This window comes from Lithobates pipiens, unplaced genomic scaffold (assembly GCF_037356315.1).
Source record: "Lithobates pipiens isolate NorthernLeopardFrog02 unplaced genomic scaffold, aLitPip1_a1.2 Scaffold_22, whole genome shotgun sequence".
Classification (NCBI taxonomy): Eukaryota; Metazoa; Chordata; class Amphibia; order Anura; family Ranidae; genus Lithobates; species Lithobates pipiens.
In genome coordinates this window covers 32551497-32573550 of record NW_027507784.1, presented here as the reverse complement: position 1 = coordinate 32573550, position 22054 = coordinate 32551497, and the positions used below count along the sequence as shown (strand labels likewise).

General features: G+C 46.3%; 1 protein-coding gene across 4 annotated transcripts in view; it reads left to right on the top strand.

The window, feature by feature from the left end:
- The window catches only part of LOC143923523 (caspase recruitment domain-containing protein 8-like), a 124797-nt gene that overhangs the window by 60615 nt on the left and 42128 nt on the right, over positions 1–22054 (top strand). For all 4 annotated transcript variants that reach the window (XM_077447246.1, XM_077447245.1, XM_077447247.1 and 1 more), the window contains 2 exons: positions 11602–11730; positions 11962–12097. In XM_077447246.1, coding sequence (XP_077303372.1) covers positions 11602–11730; positions 11962–12097 — 265 coding nt within the window. The remainder of the gene's footprint in view (positions 1–11601; positions 11731–11961; positions 12098–22054) is intronic.

Here is a 22054-nt window from a genome sequence, read left to right as displayed (position 1 = left end):
CACGCCTCACTACCTATTACAGTTTTGAAGGCCATAAAATGCCAAGATGGCACAAAACCCCCACAAATGACCCCATTTTAGAAAGTAGACACCCCAAGCTATTTGCTGAGAGGCATGTTGAGTCCATGGAATATTTTATATTTTGCCACAAGTTGCGGGAAAATTACAAACTTTTTTTTTTTTTTTTTTTTTTTCACAAAGTTGTCACTAAATGATATATTGCTCATGCATGCCATGGGCATATGTGAAATGACACCCCAAAATAAATTCTGCTGCTTCTCCTGAGTACGGGGATACCACATATGTGGGACTTTTTGGGAGCCTAGCCGCGTACGGGGCCCCGAAAACCAAGCACCGCCTTCAGGCTTTCTAAGGGCGTAATTTTTTGAGTTCACTTCTCACTACCTATTACAGTTTTGAAGGCCATAAAATGCCAAGATGGCACAAAACCCCCACAAATGACCCCATTTTAGAAAGTAGACACCCCAAGCTATTTGCTGAGAGGCATGTTGAGTCCATGGAATATTTTATATTTTGCCACAAGTTGCGGGAAAATTACAAACTTTTTTTTTTTTTCACAAAGTTGTCACTAAATGATATATTGCTCACGCATGCCATGGGCATATGTGAAATGACACCCCAAAATAAATTCTGCTGCTTCTCCTGAGTACGGGGATACCACATATGTGGGACTTTTTGGGAGCCTAGCCGCGTACGGGGCCCCAAAAACCAAGCACCGCCTTCAGGCTTTCTAAGGGCGTTACAGTTTTGAAGGCCATAAAATGCCAAGATGGCACAAACCCCCCCCCCCCAAATGACCCCATTTTAGAAAGTAGACACCCCTAAATTTAGGGGTACACTAGTGAGACTAGGTAATAAATGGCGGGTGCCCTGAAACTATAAAAAAATAACTAACCAACCAGCGTCACCTGTAACAGTTATATGGTGATCACTGGTGAAAGGGTTAACTAGGGGGCAATCAGGGGGCTTTATGCGGTAGTATATGGGGGTCCCTGGCGCTATAAAAAGCTGCGGCGAACCTAAATACCTACCTGCCTAACTAGCGTCACCTGTGACACTAATACAGCGATCAGAAAAACGATCGCTTATTAGGCTGGGTTCACACTGGAGCGATGCGGGAACGCCACGAATGCGCGGCGGGTTCCCGCATCGCATGCCTCCCGGCGGCAGTTCACACTGCCCTATGCGAACTGCTGGGAGTGTCAGTGAAATGTTAATGACACCCCCAGATCAGTTCGCATATCGCAGTGCGATCTGCAAACTTGGATCGCATGGTGTGAACACCCATGCGATCCGATTCTGCTGCGGACCAAAAAAAGGGTCCCGTGCGAGTTTGCGGCGGGTGCGGCGGGTGCGACACGAATTCAGCCATACTATCTGTATAGCTGAACTCGAATCGCACAGAGATCGGATGTGATTTGCACTGCAGTGCGGTGCGAATCACATCCGTTCTCATAAACCGCTGCAATGTGAACCCAGCCTTAGTGACACTGGCGACGGGGGGTGATCACGGGGTTAAACCTTTATTGGGGGGGTTAGGGGGGTACCTTAGAACTAAAGGGGGCTAACCCTAACTGCCCTAACAGTTATTAGTCACAAATGACACCTGCCGGGTGATCAGGGGGTTAAACCTTTATTAGGTAATAAATGGCGGGTGCCCTGAAACTATAAAAAAATAACTAACCAACCAGCGTCACCTGTAACAGTTATATGGTGATCACTGGTGAAAGGGTTAACTAGGGGGCAATCAGGGGGCTTTATGCGGTAGTATATGGGGGTCCCTAGCGCTATAAAAAGCTGCGGCGAACCTAAATACCTACCTGCCTAACTAGCGTCACCTGTGACACTAATACGGCGATCAGAAAAATGATCGCTTATTAGGCTGGGTTCACACTGGAGCGATGCGGAAACGCCGCGAATCCGCGGCGGGTTCCCGCATCGCATGCCTCCCGGCGGCAGTTCACACTGCCCTATGCGAACTGCTGGGAGTGTCAGTGAAATGTTACTGACACCCCCAGATCAGTTCGCATATCGCAGTGCGATCTGCAAACTCGGATCGCATGGTGTGAACACCCATGCGATCCGATTCTGCTGCGGGCCAAAAAAAGGGTCCCGTGCGAATTTGCGGCGGGTGCGGCGGGTGTGGCGGGTGCGGCGGGTGCGGCGAATGGCTGAACTCGAATCGCACAGAGATCGGATGTGATTTGCACTGCAGTGCGGTGCGAATCACATTCGTTCTCATAAACCGCTGCAATGTGAACCCAGCCTTAGTGACACTGGCGACGGGGGGTGATCACGGGGTTAAACCTTTATTGGGGGGGTTAGGGGGGTACATTAGAACTAAAGGGGGCTAACCCTAACTGCCCTAACAGTTATTACAGTCACAAATGACACCAATGCAAAAAAAAAAAAAAAAAAAAAAAAAATGACATTGGTGTCACTGTGACTGGGGGGCAGGGGTAATTGGGGGGGTGATCGGGGGGTAAAGGGGGGGTGTGAGTGTGCCTGGCATGTTCTACTGTGTGTGGGATGTGTTGGTGCAACTCACTGATCCGCTCTCCTCCGTGTCGGAACGAAAAATACCGACACGGAGGAGAGAATACATCACTTCCTCTCCTGTGTTTACATTACAGGAGAGGAAGTGATGTCACCGGGGATTTCCATTCGTCGGGAGCGATCGCGAGGGGGTGGCCATGAATGAATGGCCGTCCCCTCGTCCGGGATCGCTCCCGAACGAAAACCGACCGCCGCAGGCACCGGGCGGGGGCCCGATCGGGCCCCCGACCCGCGGGAGGCAAAGGACGTACATGTATGTGCTTATGCCTGCCCGTGCCATTCTGCCGACGTACATCGGCGTGCGGCGGTCGGCAAGTGGTTAAGTGGTTAAAGTGTTTGTTACCCCAATATTTCATATTCCTGATCTTTGCATGCAGTACCATGTACTTGTATGAGAAAATCGCCTGTTCTCTTTGTATTGCTTCCTTTGTGGGAAATCCCTGGTGTTCCTACCAGCCCCTCTGGCAGGAACACCAGATATGAAATTTGATTTGCGAGCAATTTAAACAGAGTATTTTTTTTTTCACATCCTACAGCAAGAACGAAAATAATTGCACTGGGGCCCCCACAAAATGCATTTGAATCTGGTACAATTTTTGAGAAGGACTGTACGCAAAAAAATCACAAAAAACATGTGTGGGGTCCACCTAAAAGTCCATACCAGACCCTTAATCTAAGTATGAAGCCTGGCTGGAGAGGAATGGGGGGAGGGTGTGAGCTAGACTGCATGTTCAGATTAAGGGGGAAACCTATTATACCTTTATAAGGTTGCCTCCAGGTATCACTCCCCAAATGAATGAGTATGGGGTACATAGAAAAGATGTTATGTAGAAATAAAGACACCCAAACGTTTGACATGTCCTTATTAAAAAATAAAGATCCCTGAAAAATGTCCGTCATTGTAAATCCATCGTCAGTCATGATGTCCACCTATGTACCAAAAAAAAAAAATACTCAGACGACCCGATGCTCATGAATGATCCCAACATTACTCATAGCCGAATAACTGCTCCCCTGAGCTGTTATCAGCTACATAAGATAAGGGGAGTGGATAAGGGTGACATCATTGACCAAATATGGCCTTGGCTATATTTAGGCAGTGATGTCACTGCTGTCCTCGCCCATGTGGTTACACGGCCAGGAATTCTTAGCCCTTGTACACACGGTTGAACATTCCGACAACAAAATCCGTCTGAGTTTGACCGACGGATTTTGTCTGAAACTGGTGTTGCATACACACGGTCGGACAAAGTTATCAGAAAATCCGATCGTTCGTAACGTAATGACGTTATTTCGTTACGACGGGACTACGTTCAGGCTAGTAGCCAATAGCTTTGGTCTAGGAATTTGATCTGAGCATGCGTGGCACTTTGTCCTTTCTCTACAAACGATCGGACAAAGTCCGATCGGATCATGTTGTCGGAAAATTTTATAGCCCAGCTCTAAAACTTTGTCGGTCGGACATTCCGGCGGAAACAGTCCGATGGAGCCCACACGCAGTGGGATTATCCGACAACACGGTCTGATCGGACATTTTCTGTCGGAATGTCCGACCGTGTGTACAAGGGCTTAGTGATGTCAGTGGTTCTTAAAGATCCAGCTTAGCAACCAGTGATAATTGGATACTGTTATATATATGATTTTGAAACACCCACCAATCAGTGTGCCGAATGGTCAAGAGTTTGAATGTCCAAAGTCCGGTCCGAACCAGTTGCAGAGCTCATCTCCAACCATATAGCATTTTCCTATTCCCAACAAATGTTGTTACTTTCATTGGGCATATCCAAAGCTTTTAAAACCTTACCCTGGCCTTATCTAGAAGCAGTACTCTGACATTTAGGCTTTGATCTACAATTCATGAAATTGATTACTGCACTCTGTAGCACTCCCCAAGCCAAACTTAAATAATTGGGCTTAAAATCCCCCTTATTCCTTATCCAGAGGAGGAATGCTGAAGGACTTGACCGCATTTGCCTTTTAGATCCTGAACCCCTAGCAGAAGTGATAGGCATACATACTGAAATCTAGTGATAGCCGAACGGTTCGCCCGGCGGTCGTTTTGCGGCAAATTTTCGGCTGTTCGCGGTCCGCCCGTTCGGCGGACTATTGGTGCCGTTCGCCCGGCGGACTTCCACGTTTACTGTGTAACAGAACTTTGACCTATGATGACACATCCATCATGGGGTACAGGACAGCCAATTGAGACATTACAGCACATGGACACTTGGACATTCCCCCTAACTTATAAATACACCCGATCCGGCGGCCATTTTACATTCTTTCTTCTGTCACTATAGGGAGAGGTTGCTGTGTGGAGCAGGGAGAGATTACAGTGACCCAAATCGCTAGCTATTTGGTACACAAAAGTTCTTTTCAGGACTGGTATAGGTGTTAGGTGTATATAGGTTTGCTGTACTACTGATTGTTGCAGCAGCCTGAGTGTCTTTTGTCAGTTTAGAGAAAGGGACAGGACAGTGTGTCTGCTGTAGGGACAGTCAGTTTAGTCATCATCATTAGCTGTTAGTACTGTTACTATCAGGTCCACAAAAGTGCTATTCCAGTTATTGTTCCAGTAGCCTCTGTTTTGCCAGTTTATATAGGGACAGGCAGGAAGCAGTGTGTGAGGCAGTGAAGGTCAGTAGCTGTTACTATTAGTTCCACAAAGGTTCTTTTCAGGACTGGTATCAGTGGTATGGTAATAGGCTTGTACACGTATAATATTCTTTCTTCCAAATATAGAAAGAATATTATACTTGACTGCTGCCCTTCTGCTGCAGTCTGCTAATCATTCACAACTCACTTGTTCCACAAAGCTCTTTATCAGGACTGGTAACTTGGTTTGTCTAGGGTGCTACAGTACATAGGGTTGAGTGAGGTACAGTCTGCTATTCTGGTATCGGTCCACAATACATAGGGTTGAGGTGCACTACTGCTGACCGCTGCCCTATACTGCAGCAGTCCTTCATCGGTATAGGGACTGACGTACAGTCTGCTAATCACTCACACACAACCTACTTGGTCCACAAAAGTCCTTATAAGGATGGGTAAGGTATAGGGTGCTACAGTACATAGGGTTGAGTGAGGTACAGTCTTCTATTCTATAAGGACTGGTATCGGTCCACAATACATAGGGTTGAGGTGCACTACTGCTGACCGCTGCCCTATACTGCAGCAGTCCTTCATCGGTATAGGGACTGAGAGTTTTGTCACAGGGTCATTTAAAAAATGACAGGCAGAGGAAGAGGCAGGCCCTTCCGCAGGGGTGGTAGAGGTAGGGCAGGAGCAACAGGCTTGAGCCAAAGTGGGAAGTTGCAGAAGGTGCGTTCAATTACTTTAAAGGACGCACCAGACTTGGTTGAATGGCTCGCTCAGCCTTACTCTTCTGCACCCTCATCCTCTCGATGTGCACCCTCTTCTTCCCTCTCTGCTATGTGCACCCCCAAAGACAGTACCACCAACAACACCACCACCACCACCACCACCACATACCTTCCGCTTGAGTCACAGGAATTATTTTCCGATCCATATCAAGAGGACATTTCTGATGCGCAGCCACTCTTGGTATTGGATCAGGAAGAGGAGGTAACAACAACCGCTACTCAGCAGTCTGACGACAGTACCCAGATCAGCCCAAGGAGGAGGTTGGTCCCGGGTGTTGCTGCCTACTCCGAGATCTCTACTTATAGCGGTGGGGAAGGTGACGTTGATGATGACGTGTTTAGTGATGTCACATGGGTGCCCACAAGAGAGGAAGAGGAGGGGAGTTCAGAGGGAGATATGGACCAGCAGATAGGGAGGAGAAGCAGGAATAACATACATTGCACAGGAGGGACAAAGCAGACTGCAAATGTATCAGGAGCGAGTCATCGACCATGTACGGTCACATCTCGCGCTCCCAGGACACCGGCACATGGCTCCGCAGTATGGGCTTTTTTTAACGTGTCCGCTGCTGACAATAGCGTTGCCATCTGCAATCTTTGCAGTCAACGCATTAGTCGCGGTAAGCCCAACACTCACCTAGGGACGACCGCCTTAAGAAGGCACATGGGCAGCCATCACCGAGCCGAGTGGGAGTAACGGAACACACAAAGCCACACTGCAGGCTCTCACCGTCCAGCCTCGTCTTCTACTTCTCCTTCTCCTCTCTCCTCACAATTGTCCTCCACTCCACCTTCCATCACGCCAAGCTCACGTTTTTCTGCAAAAAGGCAGGCTTCCGTGGGCCTAATGTTCGAGCGTAAAAAAATGATGACGCCGGATAACCCTCTTGCCCAACGGTTGACGGCTGGCTTGTCAGAACTCATAGCCCGCCAACTACTGCCATATAAACTGGTGGACTCGGAGGCCTTTCGCAAATTTGTGGCCATTGGAACACCACAATGGAAGGTCCCAGGAAGGAAGTATTTCTCAGAGAAGGGCATCCCAGAGCTATATGGCCATGTTCAGCGGCAAGTGAATGTATCTCTGGAACACAGTGTCGGTGCCAAGATACATCTGACCACAGACACGTGGTCTAGCAAACACGGGCAGGGAAGGTATATCACTTTTACTGCCCACTGGGTGAACCTTCTGACGGCCGTCAAGCATGTAACCCGTGGCACCCGTGTAGATTTGGTTTTGCAGCCACGGATTGCATGCAGGCCTGACTCTTCTTCTCCTCCTCCTCCTACTCCATCCTCCTCCCTCTCCTCCTCGGCTGACTCCTCCTTTTCCGCTGCTAGCGTCTCTTCCGCTGCACCGCCCAAGCTCCCCAGAACCTATTCGACATGCCAGGTGAGACGTTGCCATGCCGTGCTGCGTCTGTTGTGCCTGGAAGCCAAGAGCCACACTGGCCCAGCACTCCTTTCAGTTTTGCGTTCACAGGCAGATCAGTGGCTAACACCGCTCAATTTGACAGTTGGTAAAGTGGTGTGTGACAACGGTGCCAATCTGCTTAGCGCATTGAAACAGGGCAAAATCACGCACGTGCCATGCATGGCACACGTCTTAAACTTGGTCGTGCAGCGATTCGTTGGCAAATACCCTGGGGTCCAGGACATCTTGCGGCAGGCAAGGAAAATCTCGGCCCATTTCAGAAGATCTTACACGGCCATGGCTCGCCTTGCTGACATTCAGTGGCGACACAATCTGCCGGTCAGACGTCTTATTTGCGATTGCCCGACGCGATGGAACTCAACCTTCTATATGCTTGATAGGCTGCTCCAGCAGAAACGTGCAGTTAACGTCTACCTGTATGAACTCTGCGGCAGAACCGGTTCTGGGGAGCTGGGTTTTTTTCACCGCGCCAGTGGCTGCTCATGCGCGACGCATGCAGACTTCTGCGCCCATTTGAGGAGATCACCAAACTGGTCAGTCGTACCCATGGCGCCATCAGTGACATGGTACCTTATGCCTTCTTTATGGAGCGTGCATTGCGTCGTGTCATTGATCAAGCTGTGGAGGAGAAGGAGCGGGAAGATGAGGAAGTCGCAATGCTGGATGAATTCCCAGGGGGGGCTACTCTATCTGAGACAAGTCAACAACAGGAGTCTGAAGAGGAGTCAGAGGAGGATGGTGCCGGGGTGGATGAGGAGGAGCAAGAAGAGCATGCTTTAAACCTTTCTGGGATCCCTGTTGTGCGTGGATGGGGAGAGGAGAATGAAGAGGACGATATTATCCTGGATGATGAGCAGGAGCCAGGCCACCACACCGCTTCCAGTTTAGTGCAAATGGGGGCCTTCATGCTCCAGTGTTTTAATAGGGACCCCCGTATAAAAAGCATAAGGGTCAAGGACCAGTACTGGATGGCAACGTACTTAGACCCCCGGTACAAACACAAAATGGCGGAAATTTTACCGCCCTCGCAGAGGGCTGTCAGAATGCAGCACTTCCAGGCCTTGCTTCGAGAAATGCTGCATTCTGCTTTTGCGTGCGCTGACAGAGGAGCAATTCCCACTCCCAGAGAAGGAGTTGCGGGTACCAATCCAACAGCGCCTGCAAGAAGAGGCCGGTTTGAAGATGTGTTGGTGACTTCGGATATGAGGTCATTCTTTCAGCCGACCCATGGATAGGTGTCATCCGGATCCAGCATCAGGGAACGCCTAGACCGTCAGGTGTCCGACTACATCGGGTTAACGGCCGATGTGGACGCTCTGAGGAGTGATGAACCCCTGGACTACTGGGTGGGCAGGCTTGACCTCTGGCCAGAGCTTGCCCAATTTGCAATGGAACTGTTGGCTTGCCCCTCATCCAGTGTCCTATCCGAAAGGACGTTCAGCGCAGCAGGGGGGATCGTGACCGATAAGCGTACTCGCCTAGCTCACGACAGTGTTAACTACCTCACATTTCTAAAAATGAATGAGGCATGGATCTCGGAGGAATTCAACACATGTGACCAGTAGACCATGTATATGTCTATAAACAATTCTTTTAATCGAGCACACAGACCTTCTTTCTTCATTTGGCTCACTTCCTTGTCCAAAAAAGCACACCGTACTATATGCCCGTACCCTCCTCTTTGAAGAGGTTGAGCGGTGTCATATTTCTACTGGGGCTGCTTATTATGAGGGGCTCCCACCATCCCTGTGCTGTGCTCACATCCTCCTGGGGCTGTACCTCTGCTGTGCATATTATGAGGGGATCCCACCATCCCTGTGCTGTGCTGACTTCCTCCTGGGGCTGTACCTCTGCTGTGCATATTTTGAGGTGCTCCCACCATCCCTGTGCTATGCTCATTATGAGGGGCTCCCACCATCCCTGTGCTGTGCTGACTTCCTCCTGGGGCTGTACCTCTGCTGTGCATATTTTGAGGTGCTCCCACCATCCCTGTGCTATGCTCATTATGAGGGGCTCCCACCATCCCTGTGCTGTGCTGACTTACTCCTGGGGCTGCTTATTATGAGGGGCTCCCACCATCCCTGTGCTATGCTGACATCCTCCTGGGGCTGCTTATTATGAGGGGTTCCCACCATCCCTGTGCTATGCTCATTATGAGGGGCTCCCACCATCCCTGTGCTATGCTGACTTCCTCCTGGGGCTGCTTACGGTACAGGTGTCAGTGCTGTATATCACGGTGCTGATGTCAGTGCTGTATATCACGGTGCTGGTGTGAGTGCTTTATGTCACGCTGCTGATGTCAGTGCTCTCTATCACGGTGCTGCTGTCAGTGCTGTATATCACGGTCCTGGTGTGAGTGCTTTATGTCACGCTGCTGATGTCAGTGCTCTCTATCACGGTGCTGCTGTCAGTGCTGTATATCACGGTGCTGGTGTGAGCGCTTTATGTCACGGTGCTGATGTCAGTGCTCTTTGTCACGGTGCTGCTGTCAGTGCTGTATATGACGGTGCTGGTGTGAGTGCTTTATGTCACGCTGCTGATGTCAGTGCTCTCTATCACGGTGTCACAACAATTTCCCATATAAAAAAAGAATGCTTGTAGTTGTCGATCCCAGATTCACCTCATACATGTGTTATGTCATTGTCCATGTGGTGGGACTATGTTTGCACAGCTATTAATTATTTTGTGGCTGCAAATTTGACCTGTAGGTTTGCGAAGTTCGCCTCCCATTGAAGTCAATGGGGCCCGCCGCGAACGTTCCGGTTCTCAAACTATCGGCTGCGTTCGCGATCCGCGTTCGCGAAACGTCCCATCGGAAGTTCGTCCATCACAACTGATATCAAAGGAATTGAAACAGCTAGGGTTAATCACAAGCTCACATTACTTGCAGATGACATACCGCTATTCCGCACCTCTCCCTCCCAAATCTTTTCTCACAACTAGATGAATCTGCTGCCCTTTTGGGTCTGCATGTCATTCCAAATAAGTCAAAAGTTATGTCCATCACCTTCCAACCAACTTTAAGGGCATGCAGTCTGGCATAACGAGGGGAGGGGGACACATGCTCATGCCCTCCATCCTTTGCTGGCCTGCCAAACTGCATGCCTAGATAAGGTTATGGTATGGATTTGAAGGAGACCTAACCCAAAGCAAAACAGCTTGGAGTCCCTCTCATAATTCACTTCAAGTATCAACCTCCACAAAACAATTTGAATTTACATGTTAGGTATGGCCAGTGGCGTCGGCAGGGGGGCTCACCGTGGCTGAAGCCCCGAGTGGGTCCCCACAAAGCCCTGGGTCTCGAGTGGGCACCGTTCTATTAATAGCCCCGAGTGCCACTGAGCGGGGACCGATCCGATCCCAAGCGCCACCGAGTGGCGCTGAGTCACATAGCAGGTCCCACCTTCTGGAGCCTGCAGCGCTGATGGACGTCCCAGTGGTCCAATGGTGGGATCATGGGACATGTGACATCCATCATAGGAGCTGCAGGCTCCAGAAGACTGGAATTGCAATGCGGCCGCTGCGCCACTGTGAGATCCATGCTCGGCTCTCCTGCTCTCCTCCGGCTGCCTGCTGTGATGATGGGTGCGCACCGCACACCACGGCTGAGCTCCTGCTGCAGGACACATGAAGTCTCCTGGTCAGGTAGGTCAGTGTGTGTCACTACCGTCAGTGTATGTAGGTCAGTGTGTGTCAGGTAGGTCAGTGTGTGTCAGGTAGGTCAGTGTATGTCAGGTAGGTAGGTCAGTGTATGTATGTCAGGTAGGTCAGTGTATGTCAGGCATGTCGGTGTATGTCAGTGTATGTATGTCAGGTAGGTCAGTACAAGTCAGGTAGGTCGGCGCATGTCAGATAGGTCAGTGCATGGCAGTGTATGAATGTCAGGTAGGTCAGTGCATGTCAGGTAGGTAGGTCAGTGTGTCAGGCAGGTAGGTCAGTGTGTCAGGCAGGTGAATTTAGTGGTCAGCATTGATGCATTGGGCACCAGTAAGCCATGCAGCAACCAGCAAGTGAGCTTACCCCCCGCCACACAACCCCACCGCCCAGCCAAAAAACCCAGAGACGCTGCCACAGCCCCTGACCCCCCCCCCCATGCCGGCCACCGGCCTTGGCGTCTGGGCCCCTGGTCTTTTTGCCACCTAGCAACTCCCCTGGGTATGGCTATAGTATGTAATGCTTGTTTTTTGTTTCTCTTTTAACCCATTGCAGGATTTAGAAAAAGAAAAGGAGTCCAGTGGTTTTGAGAGGATTGATAAACCTTCAAGAACTACAAGCCGAATCTACACTGAGAAAAAATTCATTGTGAAGGGAAAAAACATACACTATGTTATGCCAAAGGTAATAGATTAGAGGGCAGCAGATCCCTACAAGTGCATACGATAGAGAGTACAGTGGAGTTTAGATGTTTTTTTTACGTTGCTGCTCTTATTTCTTGATTTGTTGGAAAGGGTGTTTATCTGTGATGGGCACGCTTTTTGTTTTTTAATCTGACTCCATATCCTTTGAATATATAAACTGTCATTTTGCCATATATAATTACTATTTTTTTTTTTTTTATAAATGATTTAGGAGCTGGAAATGCTGTCCATGTCTCCGCTCGAAAACTTCATAGAGATCACCATAAATGCACCAGTGGAGAAAATTGAATTATGTCTAGTGCAAAAAGACAGCGAGGAAAATGTTTGGGGCTGCCTCATGTGCACAGGTAAAGTCTTGTACACAGTAATACACAGGGGCGAACTGACCATTCAGGCACTCAGGCACTAAGGGGCCCCATCAGGGTTGCCAGCCTCAATAAAACCAGGAACAGTATGTAAAAATCTGTGTTTTTTTAAAAAATTCCAAGATTATAGCTTCCCCCACCTCTCCAGTACCTTTTCAGTGTGTGCATATGTGTATTCAGTGTGTGCATATGTGTATTCAGTGTGTGTAAACTGTGTTTGTGTGTGTGTGTGTGTGTGTATACTGTGTGGCCCATAATCTATTGCCTGGGGGCCCCATAATCTCCTATTGCCTGGAGGCCCCATAATCTCCTATTGCCCGGGGGCCCCATAATCTCCTATTGCCCAGTGGCCCCATAATCTCCTATTGCCCGGTGGCCCCATAATCTCCTATTGCCCGGTGGCCCCATAATCTCCTATTGCCCAGTGGCCCCATAATCTCCTATTGCCCGGAGGCCCCATAATCTCCTATTGCCTGGTGGCCCCATAAGCTTCTATTGCGCGGTGGCCCCATAAGCTTCTATTGCCCGGTGGCTCCATAATCTCCTATTGCCTGGAGGCCCCATAATCTGCTATTGTCCGGTGGCCCCATAATCTCCTATTGCCCCGGTGGCCCCATAATCTCCTATTGCCCGGGGCCCCATAATCTCCTATTGCCTGGAGGCCCCATAATCTCCTATTGCCCGGTGGCCCCATAATCTCCTATTGCCCGGGAGCCCCATAATCTCCTATTTCCCGGGGCCCCATAATCTCCTATTTCCCGGGGCCCCATAATCTCCTATTGCCCGGGGGCCCATAATCTCCTATTGCCTGGAGGCCCCATAATCTCCTATTGCCTGGTGGCCCCATAATCTCCTATTGCCCGGGGGCCCCATAATCTCATATTGCCCAGGGCCCCATAATCTCCTATTGCCCGGTGGCCCCATAATCTCCTATTGCCCGGTGGCCCCATAATCTCCTATTGCCCGGGGGCCCCATAATCTCCTATTGCCCGGGGGCCCCATAATCTCCTATTGCCCGGTGGCCCCATGAGTTGGCAGTCCGCCTCTGGTAATACACCAGTCTATTGTTGTGCCTCGTATTCATCTGACTTATATAAAGTCCAATCAAATCCTCACATCTGTTTTTGGGTTTAAAGTATACATTATGTGAACCCTCACCTTGTAAAACAATCCATTTTGTTTAAAATAGAAATGAAAAAGAAAAACATTTGTGCATAGATATAAAATGGAAGTGATCACATCCCCTCTGTTCTCAGCTGAACAGAGAGGTGAGGGGGGAGAAGCAGCAGCCGTACAGTGGTCTTCCCAGTGATTGTGGGAGGCTTGTCAGCACAAGTCTTTTCATTGGAATAGAGCAGGCTGAGTTCCCAGCACAGCTAGAGAACTGAACACACTGCGCTCGCCTGCTTAGTGTGGTCAGTTTTTAATAGGAAAGCAGAGGGACTGGCAGAAACACCAGGGATGTAACACAGAAGAAAGCAATACAAGGAGAACAGGATACTTTCTCATACAAGTACATGGTGCAGCAGACACATATCAGGAATAGGAAATGATTCCTTGCCGATATTCTGCCTTGAAATATCCATTTTTTTCCTGAACTAAGTGTCCTCACACAGACTTACAAATCTGTTGATAATCTTCTTCAGTGCTATGGTACTATAGTCTCAAATAACCAGATAAAGTAACCCCAAGTGTCGTATTGCCAACTGCAGCTGTATATAAACATGCAAAATAAATGTATACAGTACTGAAGGTCAATATATCTGCAAATATCAAATCTCTCCAACATAAAATAAACCCTACATTCCTCCCAAATAACACCCCACAATGTAATATACAAATATTATAAAACAAAAGTCCAATGGTGACCAGTCCAAGAAGTTTGTACACCCAGTTTTTTTATTTCCTTATATACAGTATATCAACTCTCCCCCACATATAGTGAAATATTAAATGCTTCCAAATATCATTCCATAATCAAAAAAAAGAAGAAAATTCAAAAATAACAAAGTCAAAATGTTCCTCCACCAGGTGTCTCTTCAACGCACTCCAAAATATCACCAGAAGTGCCCGTCTTGCAACATATATAGTGCCCTGAAAAAGTATTCATACCCCTTGAAATGTTCCACATTTTGTCATGTTACAACCAAAAACGTAAATTTCTTTTATTGTAATTTTATGTGATGGACCAACACAAAGTGGCACATAATTGTGAAGTGGAAGGAAAATTATAAATGGTTTTCAACATTTTTTACAAATAAATATGTGAAAAGTGTGGGGCGTACATTTGAATTCAGCCCCCCCCCCTTGAGTCAATACTTTGTAGAACCTCCTTTCACTGCAATTACAGCTGCAAGTCTTTTTGGGGATGTCTCTACCAGCTTTGCACATCTAGAGAGGGACATTTTTGCCCATTCTTCTTTGAAAAATATCTCAAGCTCCGTCAGATTGGATGGAGAGCGTCTTTGAACATCAATTTTCAAGTCTGGCCACAGGGTTTCAATTGGATTTAGGTCTGGACTTTGACTGGGCCATTCTAACCCATAATTATGCTTTGCTCTAAACCAGCCTTTCTCAACCTTTTTACCCCAGGGGAACCCTTCAAATAATTTTCAGGTCTCGGGGAACCCCTGATTAAACCCATTAATTGGGGGTCAGTGGGAACAATGCCCCTTACTTTGGTGTTCAGTGAGAAGAATGCCCTTTTTTACAGTGGTGGTAAGAATGGCCCCCTTACAGAGAGCTATAAAGATCATTGGTGTCATACCACTGGCTCCTCCAAGTGGCATTAGCTCAGAACTATCTAGGCACCATCAAACAGGAGGTAAATTAGCCACAGCTCAAGGAACCCCTAGCCACCTCTGAAGGAACCCTGGTTGAGAATGGCTGCTCTAAACCATTCCATTGTAGCTCTGGCTGTATGTTTAGGGTCATTGTCCTGCTGGAAGGTGAACCTCCACCCTAGTCTCAAGTCTTTTGCAGACTCTTAACAGGTTTTCTTCTAAGATTGTCCTGTATTTGGCTCCATCCATCTTCCCATCAACTCTGACCAGCTTCCCTGTCCCTGCTGAAGAAAAACATCCCCACAACATGATGCTGCCACCGCCATGTTTCACGGTGGGGATAATGTGTTCAGGGTGATGTGCAGTGTTAGTTCAAATGAAAAGTTTAATTTTGGTCTCATCTGACCAGAGCACCTTCTCCCACGTTTGCTGTGTCCTCCACATGGCTTCTCACAAACTGAAATTGGGACTTCTTATGGCTTTCTTTCAACAATGGCTTTCTTCTTGTCACTCTTCCATAAAGGCCAGATTTGTGGAGTGCACGACTTAGCCCTTGTACACACAGTCGGACATTCCGACAACAAAATCCGTCGGATTTTGTCCAACGGATTTTGTCCGAAACTGGTGTTGCATACACGCGGTCGAACAAAGTTGTCTGACAATCTGATCGTTCGTAACGTGATGATGTTAGTCAGTTACGACGGGACTACGTTCAGGCTAGTAGCCAATAGCTTTGGTCTAGGAATTTGATCTGAGCATGCGTGGCACTTTGTCCGATCGGAACTCTCTACAAACGATCAGACAAAATCAGATCGGATCATGTTGTCGGAAAATTTTATAGCCCAGCTCTAAAACTTTGTCGGTCAGATATTCAGACGGAAACAATCCGATGGATTCCACACACGGTCAGATTATCCGGCAACACGGTCCGATCAGACATTTTCCGTCGGAATGTCCGACCGTCTGTACAAGGGCTAATAGTTGTCCTGTGGACAGATTCTCCCACCTGAGCTTTGGATCTCTGCAGCTCCTCCAGAGTTACCATGGGCCTCTTGGCTGCTTCTCTGATGAATGCTCTCCTTGCCCGACCTGTCAATTTAGGTGGACGGCCATGTCTTGGTAGGTTTGCTGTTGTACCATACTCTTTCCATTTTTGTATGATGGATTGAACAGAGCTCCGTGAGATGTTCAAAGCTTGGGATATTTTTTTTTAGAACCTAACCCTGCTTTAAACTTCTCCACAACTTTATTCCTGACCCATCTGGTATGTTCCTTGGCCTTTATGATGCTGTTTGTTCACTAAGGTTCTCCAACAAATCTCCGAGGGCTTCACAGAACAGCTGTATTTATACTGAGATTAGATCACACACAGGTGGACTCTATTTACTAATTAGGTGACTCCTGTAGGCAATTGGTTCCACTAGATTTTAGTTAGGGGTATCAGAGTAAAGGGGGCTGAATACAAATGCCCCCTCAGACTTTTCAGATATATATTTGTAAAAAACATTGAAAACCATCATTTTCTTTCCATTTTCACAATGTGCCACTTTGTGTTGGTCTATCACATAAAATCCCAATAAAATACATTTACGTTTTTGGTTGTAACAAGACAAAATGTGGAAAATTTTCAAGGGGTAGGAATACTTTTTCAAGGCACTTTAAGGCAACCACAGCTCATATGTTCACAGAAAACTCATGTTCAGATTTCTCCCTCCTTCTCCTCTCTAAACCCCTGGTGGGCATAAAAACCAAAGAAGCTCCAATTGTGTAATATCAAAACAGCTTTATTAAAATCTACTCACAAATAAAACATACATAGTACAGCAGGCACACAAAATAGGGTCACACTCCCAGTAAATGGTTCACGTGGCTGGGGCTGTCAGCTGTTAAATCCCTCCATGCCTCTGGTAGGTTCCACAGATACATGGGTGAGAGGACTCCTTTCCTGCTGCTGCTACTACATGCATTGCTGGGATCAGAAAATCAAAGGTTTTAATCAAAGGTAGGCTCATAGCAAGCTCTGTCTTTGTTGTCTCTCTAGCTAACCCATAGTGCCTTGGGAATTTTTGTCATAAATTAAATACTTATTTGTAAATCAAACGTTTTAAATGCTAAATAGTGTAAAGAACAGATCTCAAAACAATTTAACAAGTAAAAACATAAGAAACATAAGAAAACTACAGTAAAATTGACCTAAAATTATTATATTAACCAGTTCAATACTGGGCACTTTCACCCCCTTACTGCCCAGACCAATTTTCAGCTTTCAGCACTCTCACATTTTGAATGGCAATTACTCAGTCATGCAACACTATAACCAAACAAACTTTTTATATATTTTTTTCACACAAATAGAACTTTCTTTTGGTGGTATTTATTCGCCACTGGGTTTTTTTTTTTTTTTGCGACATAAGTGTAAAAAGTGCGAACATTTTAGAAAAATAAAACACTTTTTGTTCATAAATTTTGGCCAAAAGTTATACTGCTACATATCTTTGGTAAAAATAACCAAAATTAGTGGGCATTATTTAGTCGGTGTGAAAGCTATAAAGTCTACAAGCTATGGTGCCAATCATTAAAAATTGATCACACCTCATTTACTGATGGCCGATCTCATTTCTTGAGGCCCTGAAATGTCAGGACAGTACAAATACCCCCCAAATGACCCCTTTTTGGAAACCAAACAGTCCAAGGTATTTAGTAAGAGGCATGGTGTGTTTTGAAGTTGTAATTTTTTCCCACAATTCTTGGAAAAAGTAAGAAATTATTATTATTATTATTATTTTTCACAAAATTGTCATAATACCAAGTTATTTCTCACACACAGCATAGGCATACTTCCAATTACACCGCAAAATACATTCTGCTACTCCTCCTGAGTATGACGATACCACATATGTGAGGCTTTTTCGCAGTCTAGCTACATAGAGAGTATAGTAAGAAAAGTGTACCAAAGCACTGATATAGTAATAAAATATAGTGAAAAATAGAAAATACCTAAATAATTAAGCTGCAACCATTCTCACGGTGTTCTGACACCTAAATAAATTGTATAGCAAACAATAGTGCGTTATAGTTAACTTTCTATTAAAAGTTATGTCTTATGTTGGTGATTCAAAATATATATTATTTACTGAATTCATTCACACTAGTGATCTATACTATTGACACATTTGTTTATAGCACTTTATTTTTATTATCAGTTTTTCACTGTTTTATAGGAGCCTGTGCACTTTAATAGAAAGTTAATTATAGCACACTATGTTTGCTATACATAGAGGGCACACCTCCCAACTTTTTGAGATGGGAACGAGGGACATCTATTAGCAAAAGTATGTAGGCATAGGACACACGCCCTCCTTAAGGCTGGGTTCACACTGCTGCGGGGGGAGATCCGGATGTGATTCGCACCGCAAATCACATCCGATCTCCGTAGCGATGCGAGTTCAGCCATACAGATAGTATGGCTGAATTTGCAGCGCTCCCGCAGCAAACTCGCACGGGACCCTTTTTTTGGTCCGCAACAGAATCGGATCGCATGGGGGTTCACACCATGCGATCCGATTCTTGTGCGAGTCGGCAGATCGCACTGCGATATGCGGACGGATCTGGGGGTGTCATTAACATAACATTGACACTCCCAGCCGTCCGCATAGAGCAGTGTGAACTGCCGGCGGGAGGTGTGCGATGCGGGAAAACGCCGCTGATTCGCGGCGTTCCCGCATCGCAGCGGTGTGAACCCGGCCTAAAGGAGAATTTTACAAAAAATGATTAGTTAAACCCACAAGTGCTTTTTTTACCACTACTATTTCTTTATACTGACTTTTGAAATTTACAAATGCAGCAATTTATAAATTGGATGAAAGGTTTAGCACTGAGAAACACTTTTTGAAAGACAAATTGAGCATTTTATATACAACTATAGAGATCAGACCAAAAAGAGGGACAGAGGGACTTTGTTCCAAATCAGGGACAGTCCCTCAAAATCAGGGACAGTTGGGAGGTATGAGAGCGGTCTAACATGCAGGAAGAACCATCAGGCGTTCTAGGAGCATAAATTACACATCATTTCCTGACTACCTATCACACCAGGACAGTGGAATTACCCACAAAATGACCTCAAATTGGAAAGCAAATACAACAATGTATATTCTATGAAGCATAATAATGAGTCTTTTGATCATGTCATTTTTTTTTTTCCACAAATTTTTGTAAAATTAAAACTTTTTTTTTTTTTTTTTTACACAAAGTTGTCAATTTATAAGACATGTGTAACACATAGCATGTACATAGCAAAAATTACACCTCAAAATATGTTCTGCTACTCCTCCTGAGTAGGGATGAGCTTCGAGTTCGAGTCAAACTCATGTTCAACTCGAACATTGCCTGTTGTCCTGTTCAGCGAACAGCGAACAATTTGTGGTGTTTGCGGCAAATTCGAAAAGCCATGGAAAAGTCTATGGGAGAAATCTAAAGTGCTAATTTTAAAGGCTTATATGCAAGTTATTGTCATAAAAAGTGTTTGGGGACCCGGGTCCTGCCCCAGGGGACATGGATCAATGCAAAAAAAAGTTTTAAAAATGGCAGTTTTTTCGGGAGCAGTGATTTTAATAATGCTTAAAGTGAAACAATAAAAGTATAATATTCCTTTAAATTTCATACCTGGGTGGGTGTCTATAGTATGCCTGTGAAGGGGGCGCATGTTTCTCATGCTTAGAACCGTCCCTGCACAAAGTGTTATTTCTGCAGGAAAAAAAGTAATTTAAAAGCACTCGCGGCTATAATGAATTGTAACACAGAGAACACTCATTGAAAGTCATTGATAAAAAAAATTCAATTACCAGGCCCTTCAGGTCTGGTAGTTCCCCCCAAAAATACATACCAGACCCTTTATCCGAGCATGCAACCGGACAGGCCCCAGGAAAAGAGGGGGGGGGCGAGAGCGCCCCCCCCGAACCGTACCAGGACACATGCCCTCAACATTGGGAGGATGCTTTGGTGGTCTGTGACCCCTCAAAGCACCATTTTCCCATGTTGATGGGGACAAGGGCCTCATCCCCACTACCCTGGCCGGTGGTTGTGGGGGTCTGCGTGTGAGGGGCTTATCAGAATCTGGAAGCCCCCTTTAACAAGGGGACCTCCAGATCCCGGCCCCCCCATTTGAAATGGTAAGGGGGTACAAGTACCCCTACCATTTCACAAAGAAAGTGTAAAAAATTGTTAAAAAACACACAGACACCGTTGGGACACGCCTCATTCTCGATCACCACGCTGTGTGTGCTCCCGGGCGTGTGGGGGTGAGAATTGGGTGGACGTCATTTGACACCTGCCCAGAGGGAGAAGATGTCCCTGCCAGCGTCATTTCACTATATGCCGGTAGCGAAGTAGTTAAAGTGCTTGTAAACCTTCACCTATACCCAGTGAAGTGACTGGCATCGAGAGATACACAGATGAAACAAATCCTCCTACATATGTTGTACCTGTTTATATGCAGTCTTCTCTACATCCATTCAGAATGTATAAAGCTTGTCTGAGTTTACACTCAGAGAGTGCACACTATAGAAGGCTATGCTTTGTTCATATTTCGTGTCTGAGGTTTACAACCACTTTAAAGTATATTGTGTTTTTATATTGCTCACTTATATACTTAAACATTATAATAAGATCTCATCTGGTAATATTTTAACCATTAAATAAGCAACTTCCAGTGTCCATAACATTTTCTTTTTTTATCTATTGGCTCCCTGTCTCCAAGTGTAATATATTGGAACTTATTTGTTGAAATAGGACACAGCAAAATGTGTCAGTGTTGCTCTTATCAATGAGTCACCTATTTTCTGTTATCTCCTAACCTGCACTAAAACAAAAGAAGCTGAAATGTAATGGATTGCTTTACCCTCCCTAGCGGTATTCCCGAGTATGGCTCGGGGTGGATTTACAGTACCAAAAGCGGTAACCCCGAGTCACACTCGGGATCGCATTGCAGGATCCTGGTACAGCTTACTTACCTTGTCCCCAGGATCCTGCGATGTCTCCCCGCTGTGTGTGAGCCGTGTCTCCGCTCAATGTATCACAGCGCCGAGCTCCGTTCCCTGCGAGCGTTGCAACGCACGGGGGTGGATCACGGCGCCAAATTCAAAAAGTGAAACACACACTACAGTACACTGTAATCTTACAGATTACCTTACTGTATCACATTATTTAGCATCCCTTTTGCAGTGTCCTGCATGCAGTTTTATATTATAAAAACTGTTCTTTCTGCCAGGAAACTGGAGATTGTCCATAGCAACCAAAACTGTCCCTTTACATCAAAAGTGGTTTTAGACCAGCTAGAAAACAGCGATAATAAATTGTAATCACTCACAGAATTGAGCGATAGCGATTTGTGGGGAAATCCGTCGTCAAATACTGAAAAGTAATGACAGTGACAATTCTGCAACTGAGCAAATTTCTGTGTATTTGATTACATTATTGAATATTTTTTATTATTATTTGTTATAATTATTTATAGTTATTTATTATAGTATAATTTATGATTTTGTGTTTCAAACTTTATCATACCCGGGATGTCTACTAGACTCTGGTTTGGACAGATTTAAGTGAGTTATTCCTAAGAATTACAGGCCTACAATATAAAACGCCAAATTTCCATGCAAAACAATTGTACCGCTTTGAGCATCAAAAAACTGAAATAATCATACCGCCAGGGAGTAGTGATGGACGAACTTCCGACGGGACGTTTCGCGAACGCGAAACGCGAACGGACACAAACGTTCGCGAAAACGACCGTTCGCCGCGGGCTCCATTGACTTCAATGGGAGGCGAATTTCGCAAACCTTTAGGTCGAATTTGCGGCCACGGGGTAATTATTAGGGGGTAGCACGTAGTCCCACCACCTGGACAATAGCATAATACATGTATGAGGTGAATTTGGGATCGATAACTACAAGCATTTTTTTTTTATTTGGGAAATTGTTCTGACAATTCAGGACTATGGAGCTAATGAAGGCAATGGAGGAGAGGGAAGGTCAGGGACCAGGGTAGGCAAACAAGAGGGTGCAGGAGATACAGAGCACTGACAGCAGCACCGTAATACAGAGCACTGACATCAGCACCGTGACATACAGCGCTGACAGCAGCTCCGTGACATACAGCG